Raw genomic sequence first — 25,567 nt, forward strand, 5'->3', positions numbered from 1 at the left:
GTCCTCGACCCCCCGCACCTCACCCCTTCCCCACCCCCTCCTCCGTTTCGGTCCCCGGCGCTGCTCTGGACCACTATGACCATGAGATCCGCAGTGTTCAAGGCGGCCGCGGCCCCTGCCGGCGGCAACCCTGAGCAGCGACTGGACTACGAGCGAGCTGCGGCGCTGGGCGGGCCCGAGGACGAGCCCGGGGCGGCCGAAGCCCACTTCCTCCCCCGGCACCGTAAGCTCAAGGAGCCGGGGCCTCCGCTGGCCTCCTCCCAGGGCGGGAGCCCTGCGCCCTCCCCGGCCGGCTGCGGCGGCAAGGGCCGGGGCTTGTTACTCCCGGCCGGGGCGGCCCCCGGGCAGCAGGAAGAGAGCTGGGGCGGCTCGGTGCCCTTGCCCTGTCCGCCCCCGGCCACCAAACAAGCTGGCATTGGGGGGGAGCCAGCGGCAGCCGGAGCCGGCTGCAGTCCCCGACCCAAGTATCAGGCGGTGCTGCCCATTCAGACGGGCTCTCTCGTGGCGGCGGCCAAAGAGCCTACGCCCTGGGCTGGGGACAAGGGTGGGGCGGCTCCCCCAGGTGCCACCGCCTCGGACCCGGCGGGACCCCCACCACTACCTCTGCCCGGGCCGCCACCCCTCGCGCCCACCGCCGCCGCCGGGACCCTGGCGGCCAGCGAGGGCCGATGGAAGAGTACGAGGAAGAGCCCTCTCGGGGGTGGCGGCGGCTCGGGAGCCTCCAGTCAGGCCGCCTGCCTCAAACAGATCCTTCTGCTGCAATTGGACCTCATCGAACAGCAGCAGCAGCAGCTGCAGGCCAAGGAGAAGGAGATCGAGGAGCTGAAGTCAGAGAGAGACACGGTACGGGAGGGGTTAATCTGCGTTCGGGACGAGGAGCGAGTTGTGCGCATGCTCGGGGGAAGGGGGCTGTAGGAGGTTAAGGTATCCCTGGGTTAGGGGTAAGGAGGTTGGCCACCAGCGTAGGAGTCTTCTTAGTCGCCGGGGCCTTGGGAGCCAGGCCCACAGACACTTTGGGTTGGAGGGAGGGGTTAAAGGGCAACCTCCCAGGGGGAGGGGGAGGGGAAGTTTCAGGTGCCAAAGGGTTAATTTAAAATGACAGCCCCAGACGTGTGGGAAATACGTTTAGAGTGGGAAAAGACCTGATTTGTGAGGGGTTGAAAAATGAAAAGGTGGGATACATATGTGGTGGCTTTATGGAAGGGGTTAACTTAAAGAGCTTTGCGTTATAAATGTATTCTGGAGGAGAGGGCCATAGCAGCTGTTGCTCTAAGCACTGCTGTAGCATCTTTAGACAGAGTAGTAGGCCTTTTAATTGGCAGAGGGGTCGAGGTGATTCATAGTGGAACCCTATTACAGCTTTTTAAAATGATATTAAGAGAATCATCACCTTTGATTTCAGACAGTTTTTCATAGGAAACTGAGTTATAAAACATGACCTGCTAACCAGCTCCCTTGTATTGAGCATGGCGTTTAGAGGCTGGAAGGTTTTTAAGGCATCAGGGGAAATTAAGCTTATTAAATGTATTAAGTAGACCAAAATTTTTTCCCCTATATTAGAATCTTAAGGTACTAGGGAAGTCATTTATTATTTCTTTGTACTTCTGAGGAGCACGACTATATAGGGTTATTTTTACTGCAGCAGTAGTTAAGGGCACCTTATGTGTTAAAACATATTCCTCCAGATATCAGGAAAGCTGTGGTGGTGGGATATTACCGTGCTAGCATACCTTACAGCTGCCTAAAAATAAACATGGTTTCTACAATTGTTGTGTTCAGGCTGCAGCAGTCTCTCTCCCTCTCCCTCTCTCTCCCTCTCCCTCTCCCTCTCTCCCTCTCTCCCTCCCTCTCCCTCTCTGGCGTTGTGTGCGCCAAGGGCTGAGCAGGAGAGCAGAGGGCTGTTCATTTTGTTTGCTTTCCAAATGAATCTCTCCAGGCAGCGACTGTTTTATTGGAGAATGCATTCTGCAAGGTGGAATGGGAGCTGGGGCCGGTCTCATTAAAATATCTCATGGTGTTGATTTGTGGAAGTTACTCAACATGGAGGTGGCACTGCTCAGCTACTGTACTGCAGTCTAGGGGTGTGATGGTACTGTAATTACAACACATCGTGTCCTTATTTGGGGGGGGAGGCGGGAAGAGAACGACCAGTGAAGGAGAAGAAATCAAGGAAATGTCACCCATAAACCGTGTTTAAGTAATGTTAAGGCTGTGAATCAAAACAGAAGATGAAATGAGAGTGTGGCTGACAGGGGGGCTCTCTGCTGATTGTGGAGGTTTCTGTTCAGTACCTGAGGCAATGGCCCCTCTGCAGACTTTCCTAGGCAGGAAAAGCGGGGTGAGTTAAGGATAGAGTGTCAGTCTGAACTTGGCATTCATTGCCTCTGTTGTGTATTGCAGTCTTAGCGATGCTTAAGCTTGTTTCTCTTATTCCAGTTGTTGTTTGGCCTCTCATGAAATCTGTGCAGCTAAGTGGATGTAATGAAGTCAACATTAATATCACTGTCTAACCCAAATAAAATTCTTATTATAGGGTGTAAGTAGCACATTTGGCATCTTTTCTCAGAACATTTTAATGTGAACTTTTCAATGATAATAGACTTCCATTTTCTGTTTGATTATGTGGTCCTCCCTTTAACTAGAATTAAAAGACTCTGTTTTCAATATTCAGACAAATAGGTATAATTTTTTTGTTATCTCAAATGCAAACCAATATGTATATTTGATGATTGATGGGATTTATGGGTACTGGTTCTTTTATAATTCTTCCAAATTGAGTGTTCATTATTTAGCTGGCACCTCCCCACCCCCACACCACCCGCCTTCAAATAACACTGCAATCCCTAGTGGCACTGTGATTGTGTGAGCTTTTAATTCCTTCTCAATGTACTGTCTGGACTTTGTCCTTGTGTATGGTGTTTTGGAGTGGAAGTAGAGAGGATAGTGTTTGGAGAACCTTAGGGCCTCCTAAAAGAACATTAAGGTTAATTCTGGAAACTCCCAAACTGACTTGGAGCCACATGGTTAGCAGTAGCAGAGACCATGCCATTTAAAAGGCATGTTGTGGCCCCTCCCAGTGAAGAGGATTTTCTTTCAGAAGAATGAAGTACAAATTCCCCCAAGCCCCTCCCCAACTAGTTTAGCCCCTAAAATTAAGCAGTGTACCTTGTCTTCTCTATTGTGTTTAAGAAAACCTATTCAGATTAATGTCTGCCTGTTAAAAATAAGTTGAATTGCTATGGTTCATGGAAAGAGGTAGAAGACCATACTGATTCGCAAATAGGGCTAAGCACCTGTGTTTAATTTTTTTGTTTTTTAAGTCTGCATTTTGCCATTCTCTCTTTTAGCTCCTTGCTCGGATTGAACGTATGGAAAGGCGGATGCAGCTGGTAAAGAAGGATAACGAGAAGGAAAGGCACAAGCTGTTTCAGGGCTATGAAACTGAAGAGAGAGAGGAAACGGAGATATCCGAGAAAATTAAACTGGAGTGCCAGCCGGAGCTTTCCGAGACATCCCAGACTCTGCCTCCCAAGCCTTTCTCCTGTGGGCGGAGTGGAAAGGGACACAAAAGGTGTGCTGATAACTTTGTTACACTGTCTGGACATGAGGTCACCTGTTTCCAGTGACTGAGAGTAAGGGATTAGGACTTATGAATTTGTTTTAATAGAACTATATCTTGAATCATGAGGTCTTCTGTGCTGAGAAACTGTCTTGAAACATTCTTGAGCAGACTATGTACGTCTGTTAGGAACATTTTGGTCACCGTAGTAACAGAATGCAGAGTACATCATAAAGAGAATGGGCAACAAATGTGACAGCTGAGTTTCTTAAAGAAAACTATAGCCCTTCACTTCAAGTTAGGAAGTGTTAAATTCCTTCATTGCATCAGGCACTGGTAGACATTAAAATGTAAGCTCTAAGTGTCCTTGGACTCAAAGAGATTAGTCTAGCTATAAGGATGGCATAAATTTTGAAAACTCAGAATTCAACTGCAATAAAATATGCAGATAGACAACAGTGATACAAACTATTCAGAGATTAAAGATTATTGTGTGTTAAAATAGTGAAACTTTAAGGAGGAGATGGATCTTGAAAAAGTATAGAATTTAGATTGGTAAAAAGGAGAGGAGATGGCATTCTAGAAGTGTGTGTGTGTGTGTGTGTGTGTGTGTGTGTGTGTGTGTGTGTGTGTGTAGACTGGTGGGAGAAAGAGAGCCAGAAGATAGCAAGAAAAAAGAAATAGAGATTGTAATTAACATGGTATAGGTTTGGAGGGGTAGAATAAGAGACTGGTCTCTGGTTGACAGGAATGAAACAGGCCACAAAGTAGAGGCCTCTAATGTTAGCTAAAGGATCTTTTTTTTTTTTTTTTTTTTTTGCGGTACACGGGCCTCTCACTGTTGTGGCCTCTCCCGTTGTGGAGCACAGGCTCCGGACGTGCAGGCTCAGCGGCCATGGCTCACAGGCCCAGCCGCTCCGCGGCATGTGGGATCTTCCTGGACCGGGGCAGGAACCCGTGTCCCCTGCATCGGCAGGCGGACTCTCAACCACTGCGCCACCAGGGAAGCCCCAGCTAAAGGATCTTGAATAAAATAGGAACCTTTTTAGATTTAGTAGGCAGTATGATACTAGTAGAGGTTCTTAAGCATGGAAACTCACTTGTTCAACAAACATTTACTAAGGGCCTATTATATATACTGTTAAGCATGAGGCTGTTCCTGCTCATGACAGCCAAATGAACGCAGATATTTAGATACTTGAATACTGGTTATTTTGAAGCAAGCTAGTTCTCTTGCCCCAAAATGTAATCAAATTAGATTTTATTCAAGAGTCAATAAATTCTATAATGTTTTCTTCCCTATCTAATAGGAAATCCCCATTTGGAAGTACAGAAAGAAAGATTCCTGTTAAAAAGCTGGCTCCTGAATTTCCAAAAGTCAAAACAAAAACTCCTAAGCACTCTCCTGTTAAAGAGGAACCCTGTGGTTCCTTATCTGAAACTGTTTGTAAACGTGAATTGAGGAGCCAGGAAACTCCAGAAAAGCCCCGGTCTTCAGTGGACACCCCGCCAAGACTCTCGACTCCCCAGAAGGGACCCAGCACCCATCCCAAGGAGAAAGCCTTCTCAAGTGAGATAGAAGATTTGCCGTACCTTTCCACCACAGAAATGTATTTGTGTCGTTGGCACCAGCCTCCCCCATCACCGTTACCATTACGGGAATCCTCTCCAAAGAAGGAGGAGACTGTAGCAAGTAAGGCATAGAGAACACTTGCTCTTATACCCTAGTGGTGGCGGTCAAGCTAACAAGTGTGAAAATGCCTTTGGCATTTTTAAAAAAGTGCAATCAATAAAGCAGAGTTCTGTCAAGAATGAGTAAGTTAACAGCCAGAGACAGACACTGTGCAGGCATTGCAAATAGATGGAATTACAGCAAAATGTGCTCAATGTATTTGCCTGCTTACAACACTGGGAGATGTGTTTGCCAGTAAGTTGCTCATCACAAGAGCACCAGACTTGGGGGTGTAATCTCCGGCAACTTGCATGCCCTCTGAAAGAAGGGTTTTCTGTGCTGTGAAATGCATAGAACTTATACTTTGCCATGCACGACTGTTCCTGCAATTGATGTTGTGTGAAACCTGGGAGGGTGGTCTTTGGGTGTTCTCAGGGGCCAATGGTAATTTTTGGGTTGGGGAGCCAGTTTGGGGTGGGGAATTTCACCTGGGCCTCCGCTCTTTAACTATATAAACATTTATCTGTATCTCTATGTCCCGGTCTGGGGGGCAGGAGGAATCTGCCAAAGACCAACAGTCTTACTTTATCTTACGATACTTCACAAAGGTTCTAAATGTGAAGAGTTTACTTGGATTGCAGTAGCCCATTGGTTGTTCATATATTTAAATAAAATGGTCTACAAACTATTTTTCAAACAATAAGGACTATCTTGGGATATCTGAGCTGCTTGGGATGGGTGTGGGGTATGGGACCTTGGTCTTCATTCCCTTTTTTTTCTTCATGGCTTCCACACAGAGATGCTCCCCTATCTCCTACATCAACCAGTAACTGGAATGTGCCTTCAATCGTGTAATGTTAGTCTGTGACAGTCACAGCGGGTGCTCCGGGGTGATGGTGGGGAAGCCTTGGATAGAGTCACAGCCCTGAGTTTCTGATGCTGTGTCTTGCCCTAGTAGGGATGGGGATGGGAATCCATTCCAGTAAGACAAGAGCATTCTCCAGGCTTTGTTTGGCTGTTCTGGTGACAAAATTAAGTGGGGAAGATAGATTACTCTTCTTAATTATCTAAAATTCATTAGGCCTTACACTTGAGTACATGCGATAGACCAGGACCCTGATCTAGGTTCAGTTTTTTTGTTGGTTTAGTTAGTTGAACAGGTTCATCCTTAATGGTTAACCTTCTTGCTGCCATGGCAATGCTGTGTAACAAGAGAAACCGTGAAGCAATTTCCCATCCGGGATTGGGAAATGGCTTAGTCCGGAGCTGTTCTATGTGACTGGCTATTTTTGAAAACCCTTTCTGCCCTAGTACAGAAAATTCCAAACACCTCTAATATTGTGGGCCTAGCAGTACAGAAAGAGTCTGACTGGGGGGAATCCCAGTCCTTTGAGGACCCTGAGTTGTGAATAAATGTGTGAATCCTTATTCTTGACGCCCCTATCTCAAGAGGAAGTCTCAATGGCTTGTTCTAAGGAAGCCAAAGTCTTTGTGCATGTTGTTCAGGCTGGACCAGCAAGGTAGTTTGTTTGGAGGGAGGAGGGAGCTGTTTAAGAAGACTACATATGTAAGTTTTGAGAACACTGATCTTTTATTTGAAAAATAGGGTCAACTTTTACTCACCTGCCATGTTCTGAGTTTAAGGTTTGATATCCTTGGCCATCAACTGTTGCAGGGAAACCACCCTAAATAATGAAGAAAAGAAGTCGTCTCAGTGTAAAAAAAAAAGTGGTGGGCTTATTTTCTTTTCTTTTGTCTGTTGTTCCCTCTTCCCCTCCCCCAGAGAGAAATTCTCAAAAGAACAACTCAAAAAACCAAAATGGCTTCCTAGTGAGAACTTCAGTGATGATCCTTTCCTCCATTTTGGGTATGGGCTTTTTTTCTTTTTACACTGAGGTGATTCTTCTTTCCTGCATTATTTAGGGTGTCTGATGCCATCAAGTGTTGCAGGAGAAACTTCAGTCTTGGCTGGTGAGTAGAATAGGAATTGTGCTGGCTGGGCCTGGGGTGGGGGTTGGTGGGATGGTGGATGGTTGGGAGCTGTATTCCCCATCAGTTGGATGGGGGAGAGTGAGATTCCTTGGTGTATGATTACACTATAGACTTCAAAATGACTACAAATTTCAGTTGTTTTTCAGGAACTGCAATAGCATCCATTATGTGAATTGTCAGGTATTGGTTTAGGGTTTTTTGTGATCCTGTGTTTGGCAGACTGCAATGGCATTTTAGGTTCTTTTAATACCGTAGCAAGGACACTGAATATGGCTTCAGGTGAGGCCATAGAATGGATTCCTATCACTTGGTAACTTTGATCTGGGAGAGATCTCTTGTCCTAGTGAATAGTAGGTTGTGTGACCTTGGATTTAAGGGTGGTTCCACCCCTCCTCCCTTTCTTTTTCTTTTTCTTTTTTCTTTCCAGTTCCTTCTTGGAGGGACCACACAGTAGAGCCTCTAAGGGACCCAAATCCTTCAGACCTTTTGGAGGTAGGTACCTAAGACCTGTCAGTAGAAGGGAGTGAGAGACAGAAATGGGGCTGTTACTTGAATATGTCATTGTAACTGTATGGATGGGTTAAATAGAACTTTGAAGCAAGAAGGTAACTTGAGAGATTATCTAGTCCAACTCCTTTGTTGTATAGATGAGAAAACTGAGGTCCAGAGTGGCTAAGTGATTTATTAAAAAATAAATAACTAGGGAATGTTCAAAACAAAGCTAGATTTCATGCTAAGTAGAAAAGTTAGCGTGTACCACTCAGCAACAGAATTATATATTCCAACCTCATTTGACTCTTAAAAGTTTGATACTTACTTTAAACTCAGACTCTTATAAAGTATAGAGGTAGGGAGGGTTTGTGGCAGTCTCAAGGGTTGTTTCAGTTTGATGTGACTTTCACCTTGGAAAATTATAGAAATGATTTTGGAATATGGAGATTCTACAGGGTAGGGGTGGGGAAAGGAGTATGTGTTTTGTTGATTTTGTTACCAGGAGGTTCCTATGATATCCATAGAACTCACAGACTCAGGTGGGACCTGAAGGTGAAAGATTTTACATTCCTGGAAGCTGGAAATGAGTATACATGTGTCACACGGTGATAAGTAGCTTATCAGCTGCTATTCTTTACACAGAACCTGGATGACAGTGTGTTTTCGAAGCGGCATGCAAAACTGGAGCTGGATGAGAAGAGAAGGAAAAGGTGAGGCTAGAGATGTCCATTCTGGGGACAACTGAGCACTACAGGACCCTAACCTCTCTTATCTATGCTGAGGGGAGCCCTGGAGCTCTTAATACTTTTCAATTACTCAATTGGTTGAGTATCAGAGTGTGAAGTGGTTGTTGTTATACACGTTTGGCCTCTTTTTCTTCTGGGGAACACCAACACATGATCTAGACTGCCAGACCTATACAGCTCTTCCCTAACCAAGCAGGCGGTTCTCTTTACCCCACTACCCCTCCCCACCCCCCATCCCCCATCTAGAAGACTCAGCAGATCTCCCTAGCATCTGGATTGTGTGAGTTGCCTTTATAGAGCTGGTTTTCAGTAATGTTGGGTTTGTTTGTTTTGTTTGTCTGGTTTGTTTTCCCCAGATGGGATATTCAGAGGATCAGGGAACAAAGAATTTTACAGCGACTGCAGCTCAGAATGTATAAAAAGAAAGGAATTCAGGAATCTGAGCCCGAGGTTACCTCATTTTTCCCTGAGCCAGATGATGGTAAGTTTTGTTTATCTAAAAGAGTACAGGGCTCCAGGATACAACTTGCTCTGAATGAATGCAGTATTTTGGAACAGGTATAGTTGCTAGACATTTTCCATCTGTGTCACTAACAAGGTCCCATTTGGCTTTCTTCCATAGTTGAAAGTTTGATGATTACCCCCTTCTTGCCTGTTGTAGCATTTGGACGACCATTACCAAAACTAACTCCACAGTAAGTATAAAGTTTTTTTCCCCTCCTCTCTCAGGTAGTCTGTGCTTCACCTCCCTTCCAGACTTCATGAAAGCCTAGATATAAGGTGGAATAGCTGGCTTAGGGATAGCCATGGCTCTTTGACAGAAGTGAGGCTGCCTGGGCCACTAGTTTTTGCAGTGATAAGATTCCCAAGCCAGGAATTAGGAGGATTGCTTTTTGAATTAGAAATAGATTATTCAATCACTTTAATAGCACACCGTTGCTCTGGCTTTGAGGCAGAAAAGACACTCTAAACCTGGGACTTGGGAGTCAGGGCTAGGAGTGGTAGAGGGTATAGTGTCTTTTTCTTAGTCTCATGTCCATACTGAGTTTCTTCTAGTCTTGCAGGTTGATTTCCGTATCCTTTTTTGCCAGGAATTTTGAGCTGCCCTGGTTGGATGAGCGTAGCCGATGCAGGTTGGAGATCCAGAAGAAGCAAACACCTCATCGGACATGTAGGAAATAGCTGTGCTGGCAAGAACCTTCTGTCTTCAGATAGTTGTAGCATGCCATTCCCAGAGAATGGCAGAGACCTGTATATGTGACCGATGTCCTCATGTATGTTATCATTCGCTGGTAATGCCCTTCCATACTCCCCTGATCTTGGTTTTGTTTTCATCACTCTGATTTCACAAATACTCTTTCACTGGGCTAATTGTGAATTATGGAGGGTGATTGGGATTTCTTTTCCCTTTTTGGGGAAATGAACTCTCAAGCTAAATCTATAGGATGGCAGATTTGGAAGCTTCAGGGGTCTGCTTCTCTACATTTGCCTATGTTAAAAGGGTGAAAGGGCTCTCTTCATTAGACTTTTGGAAGATGAAGCAACCCCTGCCTTTAGAGCTGTGCCTGCATGGCACTCTTCTTGCCCTGGTATACCCTTCCTTATAGTGTGAGTATAGTGGTTTTTTACCCCAAAACAAAACAAAACAAAAAACCTCACCATGAGCTTAAGGACCAGATGAGGAATAACAAGTGACGTGATAAAGCAAGTCATCTTCACAGGGTAGAAAAGAGGTTGGAGAGTTGGTAGATAAATATCTGAAAAGACAGTTCTCTTAAAACTATCCTGTGATATAGCCATGTGGAAAGGGATGTTTGGCTGTGATTATTTTCTTAGTTAATGGGTAACTGAATTTCTTCCCCCACCCCTCAAAGAATAAAATCTTCTGAAAAGAGAATGAGGATGGTAAGTTTGGGACCAGTTATGGCTCTAAACAAAAGCCGTTGGTGTTTGGGGATGGCATGCCAGATCCTGTATAGATGTCTTTGTGTCACATCACTTTTCCAGTATTCCTTAGTTGGGTTTTATCCTTTTAGCTGAGCTCTTGGTGGTGGGATAGAGATTTAGGGAGGGTGGGTGTGTGTGTGGAAATATGTGCTTCCTTTGGCTGGCAAATGTCTACATCTTGAAACAAACAAATGTACCTAATGAGCTTCTCCGTTCATTTTGTAAAACTAGATTTGTATGTGTACCATCTTAGTTCCCACCTCCCACCCCACCCCCATTTTGTTAAAAGAATTTCAGGACAGCACTCCAGGCCACTTTGGTCTCAGTGTAAGATCCCTGTAACTATCTGGAAGGAAAATAGAGCCAAGACCTCTGGTCTTAAATATATAGGAATTGCCTTTCTTTAGTCTTCAGGACTATTGTATGAAAACAAGTAGGGGTCTAATCTCCTAGAAGGTAGGGGCTTTTATCCTTGAAGAGAATATGTCCCCAGATTATTAGCACTTTTAGAGGAGAAGCCAAGGTATGTAGGATGTGTGGCCGGCCCTTCAGTGGAGCATGAGAGAATGGGATACCATTGTGGGAAGGGAAGAAAAAAGTTCCTCAGGGGCCTCCCACTGCTAAAGCTTTTTGTGAGATGTTGATCTGTGCTGCCTGAGTTTGACTTTTAAAGGAATTACTCCGGCAGCACATGTAGTATTCTTGGATGATCTTGCTGCTCTTATTTCTCCTTTGTGTGTGTGTGTGTGTGTGTGTGTGGCTATGGGTTTTCACTTGTAACTCCATCTGCTTAGGAGAGTGGGCTCTCCACAAGGGAACCTGCTGTGAACTTCATTGCAGCAAGAATGTAGAGAGAAATAGGACTTATTCCACTAGGGGCTCTCATCTCACACCTTAAGGAGAGGAAGGAGATTTCTAGAAAAACTGGGCCAGATTTTCTTTGTTCTCCATCATTTTAATATGGCAAGCTGTTTGGCTTTCCTACTCTGACCTATGTTATGTTCCTTTATAATGTGCCCAAGAAGAAAAAGACCAGTCAGTGTCTCTTTTATTCCTTGATTCCTCTCAGTTTCTTCTTGATTTTCAGCATTTGTCAGACTCCTAATTTGGATATGCATTAGCAAATTTAGCCTTTATGTTTGTGCCTATCCAGCAGACTCCCCAGATTTTGAACTTGAGTTAGACTAAGAGGAATCCATGGGTGCTATCTGGCCAGTCTTAAGTGGATTCTATTTCCTTGGTTCTCCCTCTACCTAGGACCTCTTATTTTATTGTCTCCTCTTCTAGATCAATTCTCCTTTGATTTGGATATGTTGAAGTTTTGTTGAGAAGGAGGTTGGAGAGTAGATTAGCAAAGTTCCAAGAGCAAAATTACAGTGTGTTGAAGTGTGGGGGGAAAATTAGTCTTATTTTTTCCCTACGTGGGATACAACACTGTGAAATTCAATCTTCAACTGAAGGCCCAGCAATTCTCCTAAAATACAGTTTCTTTGTTTCTTTCCTTAACAAAGTTTAAGCTAGTGTTAATAAATTAAAAAGAGAAATTGCTTGTCTGTCCACTTCAGCTTTGTTTTATGCCCGTTTCATATTGTTGTCTGTGTTGTAATTCATACTTTTGATACCATTTCTGATGTGTAAAATTGGTTGTCTTGTAAATATCTTATAAAGAGTTCAATTGTAAATAAACTATTGTGGCTGTTAATTTTGAACTTCTGCTTCAATTTATTAGATTTATTGGGAAGCATTAAACAATTCTTGTATATTTTAAAAGACTAGAAAAAAATCCATTTTCACAAAATAGAAAAACACCATTTTCCCTTTTATATGAGATATTAACTTCCATTTGTGTATGAACACAATGTATGTTTCATCCCTCTTTGTCCTGTGTTCTTCCTTACACATAATTGGCAACTTTAAAAACAAGAGATGATAGGATACTTGGTGCCTGGTGTCTAAATTAGTAAAATCTCAGTTGGAAAGACCTTAGAGGTCATCTAGTCTGACTCCAATACATGATTTCCCATTGACAACATTCCAGACAAATGAAGTCCAGCTTCTCCTTTAACACTTTGTTTTCTCTTATACATTTTTTTCTAAATGTTAGAAAATTCTTCCTCGTTGACAAAATCTAACTTCTTGTAACTCAAGCCCACTGGTTCTTGCTTTGCCTTCCAGGGTGATGAAAAAATATCAATTCCTCCTTTCCTCATAGTCTCTCAAATAGTTAAAGTTTGCTGTGGCAATCCCAATCTTCATGGCTAACATTCAGAGATTTTACAATTGTTCCTCAAAAGAAAGGATCTTGAATGTTTCAGTTCTCTGGATGAGTGGACAATTTGCTCATGTCCATTTAAAAATTGAATCCAGGGACTTCCCTGGTGGTGCAGTGGTTAAGAATCCGCCTGCCAATGCAGGGGACTCGGGTTTGAGCCCTGGTCCGGGAAGATCCCACATGCTGCGGAGCAACTAAGCCCCGTGCACCACAACTACTGAGCCTGCGCCCTAGAGCTGGCGAGCCACAACTACTGAGCCTGCGCACCTAGAGCCCGTGCTCCACAAGAGAAGCCACCGCAATGAGAAGCCCGCAAACCGCAATGAAGAGGAGCCCCCGCTCGCCGCAACTAGAGAAAGCCCACGCACAGCAACAAAGACCCAACACAGCCAAAAATAAATAAATAAATTTATAAAAAAAAAAAATTGAATCCAGACCAAACAACTGAAAGGCAAAGTGGTAGACTATCACTTTCCTTATTTAGACACTAAACTTGGCAGTTTTACTATATCAATTTACTTTGAGATAGGATCCTCTGGGTCTTGTTTTTTCTTCTTTGTTAACACTTATTAGATCACACATCCTCCATTTTGAACTCAGGCAGTTGGTTTCCGGAGCTGTATTTACAAGTTGTCACATTTGACCACTTGTTTAACCAGTTGAGATCTGTTTGGATCCTGATTATATCTCTGAAGGCATTCAGAATACCTTCTAGTTTCATATTGTCTATAAATTTGATAGTATCCTTAGTATCCTTAACCATAGCATCTGTAAAAGCATTACACAGGACAGAATCCTGGGCTATGATAGTGACCTTTCTCTGGTGTGTATTATTAAAATGTGTACTCCGTAGGTGCACTAATAGCTTACGCCTCTTATATGTTTTTATTATGGTACAAAACAAATATACCGATTTTTTTTCATTGCTGAAAATTGTGTTGCCAAAATCTCAGCATTCCCTCATCTACCCGTCTGGCATGCCCTTAACAAGAAGGAAATCATGTCAGGATATTGAACCAAATGCCCGTTCCTATGATTATCTTTTTTTAGATCGGTTCTAAAATCTTGGTAAGATTACCATCATACCAGCCTGCACTTTGGGAGAGGTGATGGCTGGGGTGGGAAGACACTTGAAGAGGGAAGAGTAAATGAGAATACAGGGAAAACACTGTAGTGCTGCAACACTAAATCCTCGGGCTTCACTACGGACAACTGGTTTCTCCTTCGCCCTTTAGCTTAAAATGGGCTGGTGTAACAAATCTGATGCAGCACAACGGCTTCAGAGGTTTCCCTTGATTCGTGATTTTACCAAGCAAACGAATTCAGTCAAACGATCTGCTTCAAACGTAGGTAGAAACGAAAAAGGAAATCATGAAACAACTCCAATGCCGCAGTGAAGCTGTGACAGGTCAACGATATCCACTCAGAAAGCCCAAGATGGCCGGGCGTGGAGCCGAAGGACGCTGCCCGAGTGCAACTCCCCCCCTTGCCCGGTGCCCTACCGGGGGAAGTCAGGGGCCGCGCCACGCCCCCTCACGTCACCGACTTACGCAATCCCGCTCGCCGGCAAACTTGTCGCAGCGCGCCAGCTCCGCCCCCAGCCCCTCCCTCTGAAGAGCCGGGCGATCAGCGCCGCAAGTGAAGCATGCTGGGACCAGGTCTCGAGCCTCCCGGCAGCCCCTGCGACGGGCGGGGTACGTCAGGAGCTGGCCGGCGGCGGTGGCTGTTCTCCGTAAGATGGCGGACCGGCGGCGGCAGCGCGCTTCGCAGGACACCGAGGACGAAGAATCTGGTGCTTCCGGCTCAGACAGCGGCGGTTCCCCGGCGCGGGGCGGCGGGAGCTGTAGCGGTAGCGCTGGAGGCGGCGGCAGTGGCTCTCTGCTTTCCCAGCGCGGAGGTCGAGCCGGGGCCCTTCATCTGCGGCGGTTGGAGAGCGGGGGCGCCAAGAGCGCTGAGGAGTCGGAGTGTGAGAGTGAAGATGGCGGCGGGCGGGGTGTAGGTGAAGATGGGAGGCTGGGAGTTGACGGTAGATGCTGAGGCGTAACGTGTTCCAGAAGAGAGCTATCCCAGTGCGGTTTGCCTCCGGAGCCCCAAGCGAGGAGGAGCGGTTTGTGGGGGGAGGGCAGAGCTTCTGCGGATGGGAAGTGGATGTTTATTCAGAAATTGGGACTGGAGGTGAATAGACGGGACCTCCCTCGGATGCTGTTTGTTAAAGATGTACGTTTCCTCGTGTCCCTTTCCAACCATTTTGTGTTCAGTTTTCAGCTCTCACCCTCTGGAAATCACAGAACTAACCCATGTCTTTTCCTTTCTTTTAGGAGAGTGAAGATGGCATCGAGGGCGATGGTGAGTAGCATCCTGACAGAGTTGTTTGCCCATAAACTCAGGTCAGCTGTTTCCAGCAATTGACATCGTCTCAGACTGTAAGGATTTGGGGGAGGGTGCCACAAAGTGGCTCTTTGTAGCATAGAGCTTAAAAGCATACGTTTTAGCAGTATGATCTTGGGAAAGTCAAAGTCACTCTTTGAACCTGTTCTCAATCTGGATACGGGGACTGTAATTTTATCTTCCTCATAGGTTGAAGTCAGAATTAAATGAGAGCTTTAGCTTGATCCACAACAGGCAGTCAGGAGATGTAATTATAATAATTTGTGTTGAATTGTTTTTCTTTACATGTTTCTGTTTTATTTCAGCTGTTCTCTCGGATTATGAAAGTGCAGAAGACTCAGAAGTGAGTGTGATAGTTTCTTTTTCCTATGGTGTAGGTTGGAAAGTGTATTTTAAAAACTGTACACACCTGTGGTTCAAAAGTACCAGCACCTACTTGTTACTCCTCTTGTGCATTTTTCATTTGTGCTTCTGAAAACTATTATAAAGGGTCTTGTTCGGTTATAGGGAGGGAAGCTTGGTGTAAGCCTCTTCAGGCCACATGTGTTACACTGTTAATACCTGGCTTTTCACCCTATCTAAAGGAAATAAGGTTCTAAATAAGAGAATGAGAACATTCTGAAGCCCTTTACAGGTTGTTTGACACTCCATTTCATGATGCCTAGGTAGTGAAGCCAGCCAGTTGGATATTTTTTCTGAGTATATCTGAAGACCTTAAAAGGGTAGGATTCTGAGTGGTTTGTGTCAGAAACATTTCTCAGTTTATGGATAAGGTTTTCTGTCTTTAGCAGAAAGTTTCCCTAAGCCAAACGTTTGTGAACTTACTTGTTTTGATTGGATAAACTACTAGAGACGCTATCAGAATGGCTATTTGTTTACTGGAGTTGTTGAACAGAGCCCTGAGATATAAGGAGGAATTGGATTGTGGATCAAAGTTTCATTCTATAAATTTTTTTTTTTTTTTTTGGTACGCAGGCCTCCCACTGCTGCGGCCTCTCCCGTTGCGGAGCACAGGCTCCGGACGCGCAGGCCCAGCAGCCGTGGCTCACGGGCCCAGTCGCTCCATGGCACGTGGGATCCTCCCGGACCGGGGCACGAACCCGTATCCCCTGCACCGGCAGGCGGACTCTCAACCACTGCGCCACCAGGGAAGCCCCAAAGTTTCATTCTATAAATTTTATAGAACTATTGCCACATATTAGAGTTTGATTAAGCCCTGGAGATGCAACAGATATAACAAAGTTCCTATCTTTAGGAATCTTACAACTTAATAAGGAAGTCAGACAAACATTGAGGCAATCATAGGACTTGGTGACAACTGCTAGGGGTTAGGGTTAAGTAGGGTGTTAATGGCCGGGTACTGAGTCCATCTTAAGCAGTCAGAGGAGAATGAATTGGAGTTAGCCAGGTAAGCCATGTTCTAGGCAGAGGGAACAACCGCTGCAAAAGCCCAGAGACAGTAGAGAAGATTAAATATTTGGAAACTTGAAAGTAGTTTGGTGTGGCTGGAACATTGTCGGGGCAGGATGGATACAAGAAATAAGGGCATATTAGTGAGTAGGGGCCAGATCATGCAGGGATTACTTGTTCCTTCTCTTTATTAAGTGCCTGCTCAGTGCCAGGAGCTGTACTAGGCACTGGAATAAAAGACAGGCATGGTTCTGCCCTCATGGAACTTAGCAGTACATTCCAGGTCAGAGGGAGAAAATATAGACAGTTAACTAAGTAATTACAATAATGTTTGGTAAATGCCATGTTATTAGAAGCATAGGGTGCTTTGGGAGCACATAGCAGGGACAACTAACTGGGTTTTGGGTGTTTGGAAATGTTTACAGGAACGAATGTTCAAATAGAGACCTGAAGGGTGAGTAGGAGTTAGCCAGGTAGAATTTTCTAAGCAGAGGGAACAGTGTGGAAAGAAGGTCTAGAAGGGATGGACTCCATGGTGAGTTGGAGGATATGAAAGGTTTAGTATGACTGGTGGTAAGGATGAATAAGCCAGGTTGAAAATTATTTGGATTTTATTCTAAGGAAGTAAAAAAGTGTACCAGGGTTTTAAACAAGAGTGTGATGCAGGTTATGAATTAGACTTAAATTTTAAAGCAGTGTTTGTCAGATCCAGGGAACACCTACATGAAAAAGTCCTACTGAAACAGTCTTGCAGAGGGAGGGAAGACTCAGACATTTGTATGTTAACAAGATCCCAGGTTGAGTCACAGTAATATTTTAGAATTATTATTTTTATAACCATTATTTTGTGTGCAGTGGGGAGAGTTGATCTGAAGGGAGCAAGATTAGAGACAAAAGCTAGTTAAGAAAGCTACTGTGGAAGTCTGGGAAAGTAGTAAGTGTGGCATGGAGTGGAGTGGTGGCAGTGAAAATAGAAGTGGACAGCACTGACAGTTATTTAGGCTATGGAATTGACAGAATGTGGTGATTGATGAGATGATTTATTTTCTTTGAAGTCAATGGTAAAGTTATCTGCAAAGAGTAAAAAGGAGATAAGAGGTTTTGGAGTAAGGAATGTTTGCAGTAGTCACTAGAGAACAGAAACATCAGAAAGACTGCCAGGCAGTATGGAGTGTTCAGTGAGGTTTGGTGATTGTGACTATAGGCGTTTACCATTCTGTGTATAAATGAGTTTGGATGTTACTCTAACAGCAAAGAAAGAAAGGCTGTTGGAGGCTTAAGTGTGGAGGATGAATTGTGGATGAGGCAAGACTGGAGACAGAGCTGTTAAAAGGTTATTAGGATAGTCCAAGGAGCATGATGGTGCCCTAAAGAAGGGACATGGCAGTGGCACTGGCAAGACATAGATATGAGAGATATTTCGGTGATACTAACAGAACTTCTTGATTGATTGAATGTGGAGCCTGAATTAAGGAGGAGTCAAAGGGATGCCCAGGTTGATGAATGGTGTTATTCACTAAGAAATGGACCACAGGGGGAGGAGATTTCAGGAAGGACAGTGTTGGGTTAAGTTTTGGTGGTTTTGAGATTGAAGAACATGTGGGACTTTGATGTGGCAATATCTAGTATATATTGTCTGAAATTTAAGAGAGAGGTGTAGTTCTGTTCTGTCTGATAGGGTAGTCACCAGCCAAATGTGGCTATTTAAATTAATTAAACTGAAAAGTTCAGCTCCTCAGTTGCAGTAGCTACATTTTAAGTACTCAGTAGCCACATGTGCATAGATAAAAACATTTCCATCATCCCAGAAAGATGTGTTGGACAGCACTTGTCTAGATTAGAGAAGTAGACTTGATATCTTGCCTTTCATTGTAATCTGTTACTTGAATTTCTTGTTAATTACTAACTGTATATACCTAGATGCTATACTTTAGTCTTGCCTATTTTTAAAATTTTGATCTATCTCTTAGTCTGCAGTTTAGTTTTTCATCCCTTTCTTTTCTTTACAGTGTATCCACTGGAAAGATTTTGATGGTCACTCATTCATAGTACAACTCAGCATGCTCTCTCTGTCCTTTGTATTTCTTGCAAATTGTCTTTCCATGGTATCTTTGGAAAAATACCAGTGTGACTCAAAGCTTTTATCTTGCACCGGACTGACTGGTGAACACCTGATTTTCTTTCCCTTATGAGTCACTTGCTATTTTTGTCTAGATATTCCCACTATATTTTCTTTAAGGTCCAATAAATTTATTAGAATTTGTCCTGGAGTTGGTCATTCTGGATCAGTGTTCATAGGTATGAGATGTGCTCTACAGTATGTCATGGAACTTCTATCGCAATATTCTTTTCCTGTCTTCAGTGTTTGACCCTTCCTCTGTAATCCTTTATATCTGTTTCTTCATTTTCTGTTGATTTTTAAATATTTTCTTCCTTTTCACTTTTAATTTCTCATAAGGCATTATTGTTGTTTATCCACGCTTGTTTGTGTTCCTTCTAGTTTTAGACTTTGTATTTGAAATGAATTTTTTTTAAAATTTCTAGTATCTCCCTTTGAATGAATGAGTTCTTTCATTTCATTTTTGGATTTTTCTAATTCTGACTGATGTTCTTTCATGCCTTATATAATATTAATGTCTTTTTTGCTCAATTTGAAATAGAAGTTACAATTTTGATATGATATGCATGTCTTTTTGGCATGCTTTCATTGTAGGAATGCTATTCTACTTACTTTTTTTTTTCTCATAGTAAGTTTATGTGGGATTAGATCTCTGTATTTTTCCTTTGTTGATTTTAAAAATTAGTTTTCCTGATCTTTTCGAAGGAAGTACGGCTCAGAGTAACTTTTTCTAACTTCATAGCGCTCCCTCTTCAGTTGTTTTTCTGTAGTGTTAAAAAATATATATGATGGCTTGCTTTCTGAGATTTTCTGCTTTTGTTCCCTTCTCTAACTTGTTTTGGACCTTCTCTTTCCTTCATTCCTTTTATCCCTCTTCTGCTGAATTTGATTCTCTTCTCAACAGTTTTATCTTCAGTGTGTTACTCTCCTAGAGGGGAGCCCTGGCAGCCAGATTGGTTTTAAGATTTCAGAAGGGTTAGACTGCTCTAACCCTTTCAGACCTTCTTACTGCAGGACCCTTAAACACACATTCTATTGGAGACAGTAAAGCCCCTTCTGGTTTCAACTGTTATTCTCAGTTTTGCTTTCTATTGACTAGTTCAGGGTTCTTCTGTTTTCAGGTCCATTTAGTGCTCTCTGCTTTTTCCAGCACTGATACCAATCTGATGCATGTCTTGTGGCTGTTGATGCTTTGCTCTTATGTGCTTATATTTTGGGTCCTGGGGGATAGCTTGTAACCTAGTTTTGCTGTAAATGTTATCCAGAGGGTTTTGATCTTGCTCCCATTTCATGTGGAGATTTGAAGAGATCAAAAACTATGCTGCTGCCATTTTCCCAGAATCCTCCAAGAAAATTTTTTAAAGAAATTAGCCTATGAAGGGGAGGCTAGAGAGCTGGTAGTTGGAAAGAAGGCTGTAACGTCAAGAGAGGGTTTGGTGTTATTTTTTAAGTTGGAGAATAAAGTATGGCTAAAGGTTGAAGAAATCAGTAGAAAGGGAAAGAAAAGGGAGGGGATAGGTAATGCGTGTATTGGTCCTTGACTGAGTACATGAGAAGAAATAGGAAACAGACAACAACAATAGGAAACATCTTCCATTGTAATTATAGAGAAGTGGGAAGCAAAGGTACATGGGGAGGAAGCTGGTGTGCCCTTTGTTTTGTTTTCCTTGTGAAATAGAAGGAAAAACGTAAAGAATGGTTGGTGGAAGGGCAGTGTAGGAATTGTGAGACTAAAGGAAGTTTGAGTAGTTGAGGTTGGAGGTGGCACTGATGGGTGAAGTTGTATTTTTTTTTTTTTTAAACTCCCTTTAGTGATGATCAGAAATCTGGTTGTAAGCTTAGAAAAAGATAGTTAGTTGATCCAGTCTTGGGCACATGGGAGTAGGGGACTTGAGGGAATTACTAGTAGTGATTGAAATGAAGGGGTCACAGAGTTGAGAGAGGAAAGTGAATGTGGGAATGGACTGATCGGTAGGGAAAAGGTAGAAATGTCAAGGGAGTGGATGACGTAAGAAATTGGAGAGTAGAGAATAAAGGAGTAACTGGGGAAGAACAGGAATAACAGGTGGGTTTTCGTTTTTTTTTTTTAACAGCTTTATTGAAATATAATTTATGTGCCATTGAACTTACCCCTTTAAAGTGTACTGTTCTATAGTTTTTAGTATATACAGGTATGTGTGACCATTACCACAGTCAGTTTCAGAACATTTTCATCACTTCAAAAGGAAATTCTGGGGACTTCCCTGGTGGTGCAGTGGTTAAGAATCCGTCTACCAGTGCAGGGGACATGGGTTTGATCCCTGGTCCGGGAAGATCCCACCTGCCACGGAGCAGCTAAGCCCGTGTGCCACAACTACTGAGCCTGCACTCTAGAGCCCGCGAGCCACAACTACTGAGCCTGCGCATCTCAACTACTGAAGCCCATGCACCTAGAGCCTGTGCTGACCAAGAGAAGCCACCACAATGAGAAGCCTGCGCACTGCAATGAAGAGTAGCCCCTGCTCGCCACAAACAGAAAGCCCGCGTGCAGCAACAAAGACCCAACGCAGCCAAAAAATAATTTTAAAAAAATATATATGGTCCACATCAAAAAAAGCTTAAAAAAAAAAAAGAAATTCTGTACCCTTTAGCTGTCACTTGCCCCCCACAGTTCCTCCATGCTCATTCGCTCCAGCCCTAAGCAACCACAAATCTACTTTCTGTGTCTAGAGATTTCCCTATTCTGGCCTTCTATATGAATGGAATCATATATTATATGGCAACATAATATAATATACTGGCTTCTTTCACTTAGCATAATGTTTCCAAGGTTTTCATCCAAGCTGTAGCATGTATCAGTACTTCATTCCTTGTTTTGTTTTTTTTTTTTTAGCTGCGTTGGGTGTTAGTTGCGGCATGCAGGGTCTCCGTTGAGGCATGTGGGATTTTTCTTTGCAGTGCGGCCTTCTCTCTAGTTGTGGTGTGTAGATTTTCTCTCTAGTTGTGGCATGTGGGCTCCGTAGTTTGTGGCACACAGGCACTCTTGTTGAGGTGCGTGAGCTCAGTAGTTGTGGTGCACTGGCTTAGTTGCCCTGTGGTATGTGGGATCTTATTTCCCTGACCAGGGATCAAACCCATGTCCCTTTCATTAGAAGGCAGATTTTTTACCACTGGACCACCAGGGAAGTCCCCTGTACTTCATTTCTTTTTATGGCTGAATAATACTACATTGTATGCATATACCACATTTTGTTTATCCACTCATCCATTCCTTGAGTTTGTTTTTTTTTGTTATTATGAATAATGCTGCTGTAAACATTAGTGTACAAGTTTTTGTGTGGTTGTATGTTTTCATTTCTCTTGGTTATGTACCTAGGAGTGGAGTTGCTGAGTCATGTGGTAACTGTTTAATTGAGGAATTGTCAAACTGTTTTCCAAAGCAGCTGCACCATTTTACCTTCTCAGCAGCAATGTATGGGAATTCCAGTTTCTCCACATTCTCAACAGCACTTATTATTGTCTTGATTTTTTGATTCCAGCCATCCTAGTAGGTATGAAATGGTATCTCGATTTGTATTTCCCTGATGAGTAATGATGTTGAGCATTTTTCTTGTGTTTATTGGCTATTCGTGTATCTTCCTAGAAGAAGTGGCTATTCAGATACCTTGTCCTTTTTTTAATTGGGTTTTTTTTTATCATTGAGTTGTAAGAGTTCTTTATATATTCTAGATAGAAGTTTCTTATCAGATATATGATTTACAAATACTTTCTCCCATTCTGTGTGTTGTCTTTTCACTTCTTGATGGTGTAAGGTTTCAATGTTGATGAAGTCCAATATATCTGTTTTTTCTTTTGTTGCTTGTGTGTTTGGTGTCATATCAGAGAAGCTTTTGCTGAATCCATGCCAAATGCAAAGTCATGTTTTCTTCTAAGAATTATATAGTTTTGGCTCTTATATTTTAGGTCTTTGATCCATTTTGAATTAATTTTTGTATAAGGGGTGAGGTAAGAGTCTAACTTCATTCTTTTCCATGTGGCTTTTTTAAAAAAAATAAATTTATTATATATATATTTTTGGCTACGTTGGGTGTTTGTTGCTGCCCGCGGGCTGTCTCTAGTTGCGGCGAGTGCGGGCTACTCTTCGTTGCGGTGCGCGGGCTTCTCATTGTGGTGGCTTCTCTTGTCGCGGAGCACAGGCTCTAGGCGCACGGGCTTCAGTAGTTGTGGCTCCTGGGCTCAGTGGTTGTGGCTCACGGGCTCTAGAATGCAGGCTCAGTAGTTGTGGCACACGGTCTTAGTTGCTCCAGGGCATGTGGGATCTTCCTGGACCAGGGCTCGAACCCGTGCCCCTGCATTGGCAGGCAGATGCTTAACCACTGCGCCACCAAGGAAGTCCCCCATGTGGCAGTTTTGATCAAAGTCTGGGGTGTTTAAATTTAAGATTTTTAAAAGTAGATCAGGTTTACTTAAAAAAAAAATGTATATAGCAGTTCCAGGTAAGACTGAAGTGTGTACATGGAAGTGGATGACTAAAGTGGAGGTGAAAACTGAGCTCCTTGCCACAGTCTTCAAATTAATGACAAGGTGGACCCAGGCAGAGGCATAGAGGTACAGGTTTCCCCCTTGGTCTGATAGAGCGTCCCTGTGAGCTGAAATGGCTTAAAGCAAAGAAGCAATTACCTTAGGACACATCTTGCCAAGGGATGCACAGAATAAATCAACATAAAGCATGGATGCTCACAGACACAGTTCAAAGCTGCGGTAGCTTGATGCTGAGAGGCTGAGTGTAGTTCCCAGGGCAGGAGCTTGGTGGTGCCAGTATTTCTGCTTGGGGTGTGGAGCTGCCAATACGACAGCTCACTGCAAAACAAAACACTGAGTACAATTTTCACTTTTGCCTTTTTTCTTAAAACAAAAATTATCTTCAAGTTTCTTTCAGTTTGTGAAAACAAGTGCTACTGTAGGTCTTTCATAAAAGTGAAGTGGTGTAATCCGAACTTTCGAGAAGCAGGGTATAGCTAGGTGATAGGAGCCTCAGAGAAGCAGCAGTTTAAAATGAGGTGGATGGGCTTCCCTGGTGGCACAGTGGTTGGGAGTCCGCCTGCCGATGCAGGGGATGCGGGTTCGTGCCCCGGTCTGGGAGGATCCCACATGCCGTGGAGGGGCTGGGCCCGTGAGCCATGGCCACTGGGCCTGCGCGTCCGGAGCCTGTGCTCCGCGGCGGGAGAGGCCACAGCAGTGAGAGGCCTGCATACCGCAAAAAATAAAATAAAATAAAATAAAATGAGGTGGAGTTGGGATTAGCACATACAAACTGGTATATATAGAATGGATAAACAACAAGATCTTACTGTATAGCACAGGGAACTATATTCAGTATCCTGTGATAAACCATAATGGAAAAGGATAGGAAAAAGAATGTTTATTTATGTATAACTGAGTCACTTTGCTGTACAGCAGTAATTAGCACATTATAATTCAACTATTCTTCAATACGTAATAAATTAAAAACAATAAAAATTAAAAAAATTTTTAAATGAGGCAGAGGAGTTAGATCTGGAAGAGACATTGAGAATGAGGAAGATACCAGGCCGACCTCTTACTCTGAAATACGTGGGGAATGGAAAAATGAGCTAAAACCTTTGCATGAGAATTCTGCCAGGGAAGCAGTTGCTTCAGTGGAGAGCTAGGCTTTAGCGTTGGGAAGGGTGTTCACTGAATGGGAGCGTCAGCAGTAGGGGAAAGGGTTTTGATGTCAGCCCATAGCTGAAGAAGCTTGACTCTAGGGTAGCACCTTGGCTTCCATTACACCAGACTTTGATGCTAATTTGGAGTCTCCTCGGCACTGTGCTATTTGTATCTTTCTGTCCTGCCCTGGAAACAAAATTAGTTTCTCATTTGGAATAAAAGAGTTGCCTCATTTGACATTCCACCACAGACTAAGAGGGGATAGAGCGTAAAACAAAGTTCTCTCATTAATCATGCTGATACTATTTTAAGGTGTTTGAATTCAGTCAGTGTTGGGGCGGGGGGGAGTAGTGAATTAAGGTCACATACACACCAAGGAAGACATTTTTTTTAAAGATGAAATCTTTATTATTATTATTATTTTAATATTTATTTATTTGCTGCACCAGGTCTTAATTGTAGCATGTGGGATCTAGTTCCCTGACCAGGACTCGAACCTGGGCCCCCTGCATTGGGAATGTGGAGTCTTAGCCACTAGACCACCAGGGAGGTCCCCCAAGCAAGATTCTTGCAATTTCTGCTACAGAACCTGCAGGGAACATAGGACCAAGGAAAGAACTGAATGATTACCACCCACCTATTCCCAACTCAAGAGGAGAGAAAACTTCTTTTGATTGAGGGGAAATGGGAAGAATCAAGGGTACTTGGTTGTTAAAAAGCTGTAGGTAAAGGCGTGGTTCTCATAGTGTGGGTGTGGTCGAGCAGTCTCCCTGAACTCTGGTTTCATAGCAGTGTCGCCTTTCTGGGACTCCTAACCCAAAACACTTAGAGTCCGAAACGCCCTGATGCTGAGTAGGGAATAAAGGGGAAGGGGAATTAATTGACTTGTCTGGGCCAGTCAGCAGTCTTAGCCCTATTTGAAAAAAGGTCAAAAACTTAGAGCTTGAGAGCTACTCATCATGAGTATCTTTGATCAGATTCCTGAGGCCATCCTGGACCTGGAGTCAGGAGAGGGTCTGGTACAGATTGAGTGTCAGACCCAGTAGAATAAGAGACCAGTGTGCATGAATATACCAGGGGGGGCAGAGGTATATTGGTACCCTTACATGTTAACCCAGCAGTGGGGACTAAACTACCTTCCCTTGAATCCATTTCTTTGTGTCCTCATAGGTCTCTAAACCTACCTCCCCTGGCCTATAGCCCTGCCTCCTTAGGTCCAAATCTTGGAATGACAAGGATATGAGAGTAACTTTAGTCTAAAGCCAGCCCCCTTAGCAGGAGCCTTAGGTGCTCCCTTTCCCTA

At 43.6% G+C, this 25,567-nt stretch overlaps 2 protein-coding genes across 3 annotated transcripts in view; both read left to right on the top strand.

The window, feature by feature from the left end:
- MSL1 (MSL complex subunit 1) lies at positions 1-12,110 on the top strand. Of its 2 annotated transcripts, XM_007465188.1 has the most exons (10): positions 1-223; positions 748-843; positions 3,348-3,571; positions 4,870-5,252; positions 7,155-7,202; positions 7,651-7,715; positions 8,358-8,425; positions 8,818-8,942; positions 9,084-9,156; positions 9,553-12,110. In XM_007465188.1, exons 3-10 carry the CDS (start codon positions 3,369-3,371, stop codon positions 9,641-9,643), a joined length of 1,056 nt encoding a protein of 351 aa, XP_007465250.1. In that variant the 5' UTR covers positions 1-223; positions 748-843; positions 3,348-3,368; the 3' UTR covers positions 9,644-12,110. The 2 variants fall into 2 exon arrangements, with proteins under 2 accessions (XP_007465250.1, XP_007465249.1); XM_007465187.1 differs by having other exon boundaries at positions 76-843; positions 9,553-10,139.
- A 2,307-nt stretch (positions 12,111-14,417) lies between these two features.
- Positions 14,418-25,567, top strand: part of CASC3 (CASC3 exon junction complex subunit) — a 22,058-nt gene continuing 10,908 nt past the window's right edge. Inside the window, 3 exon segments of the mRNA XM_007472077.1 lie at positions 14,418-14,673; positions 15,009-15,026; positions 15,374-15,411. Coding sequence (XP_007472139.1) covers positions 14,418-14,673; positions 15,009-15,026; positions 15,374-15,411 — 312 coding nt within the window.

The sequence above is a fragment of the Lipotes vexillifer genome, unplaced genomic scaffold (genome assembly GCF_000442215.2).
Source record: "Lipotes vexillifer unplaced genomic scaffold, Lipotes_vexillifer_v1.1 scaffold591, whole genome shotgun sequence".
NCBI classification, from domain to species: Eukaryota; Metazoa; Chordata; class Mammalia; order Artiodactyla; family Lipotidae; genus Lipotes; species Lipotes vexillifer.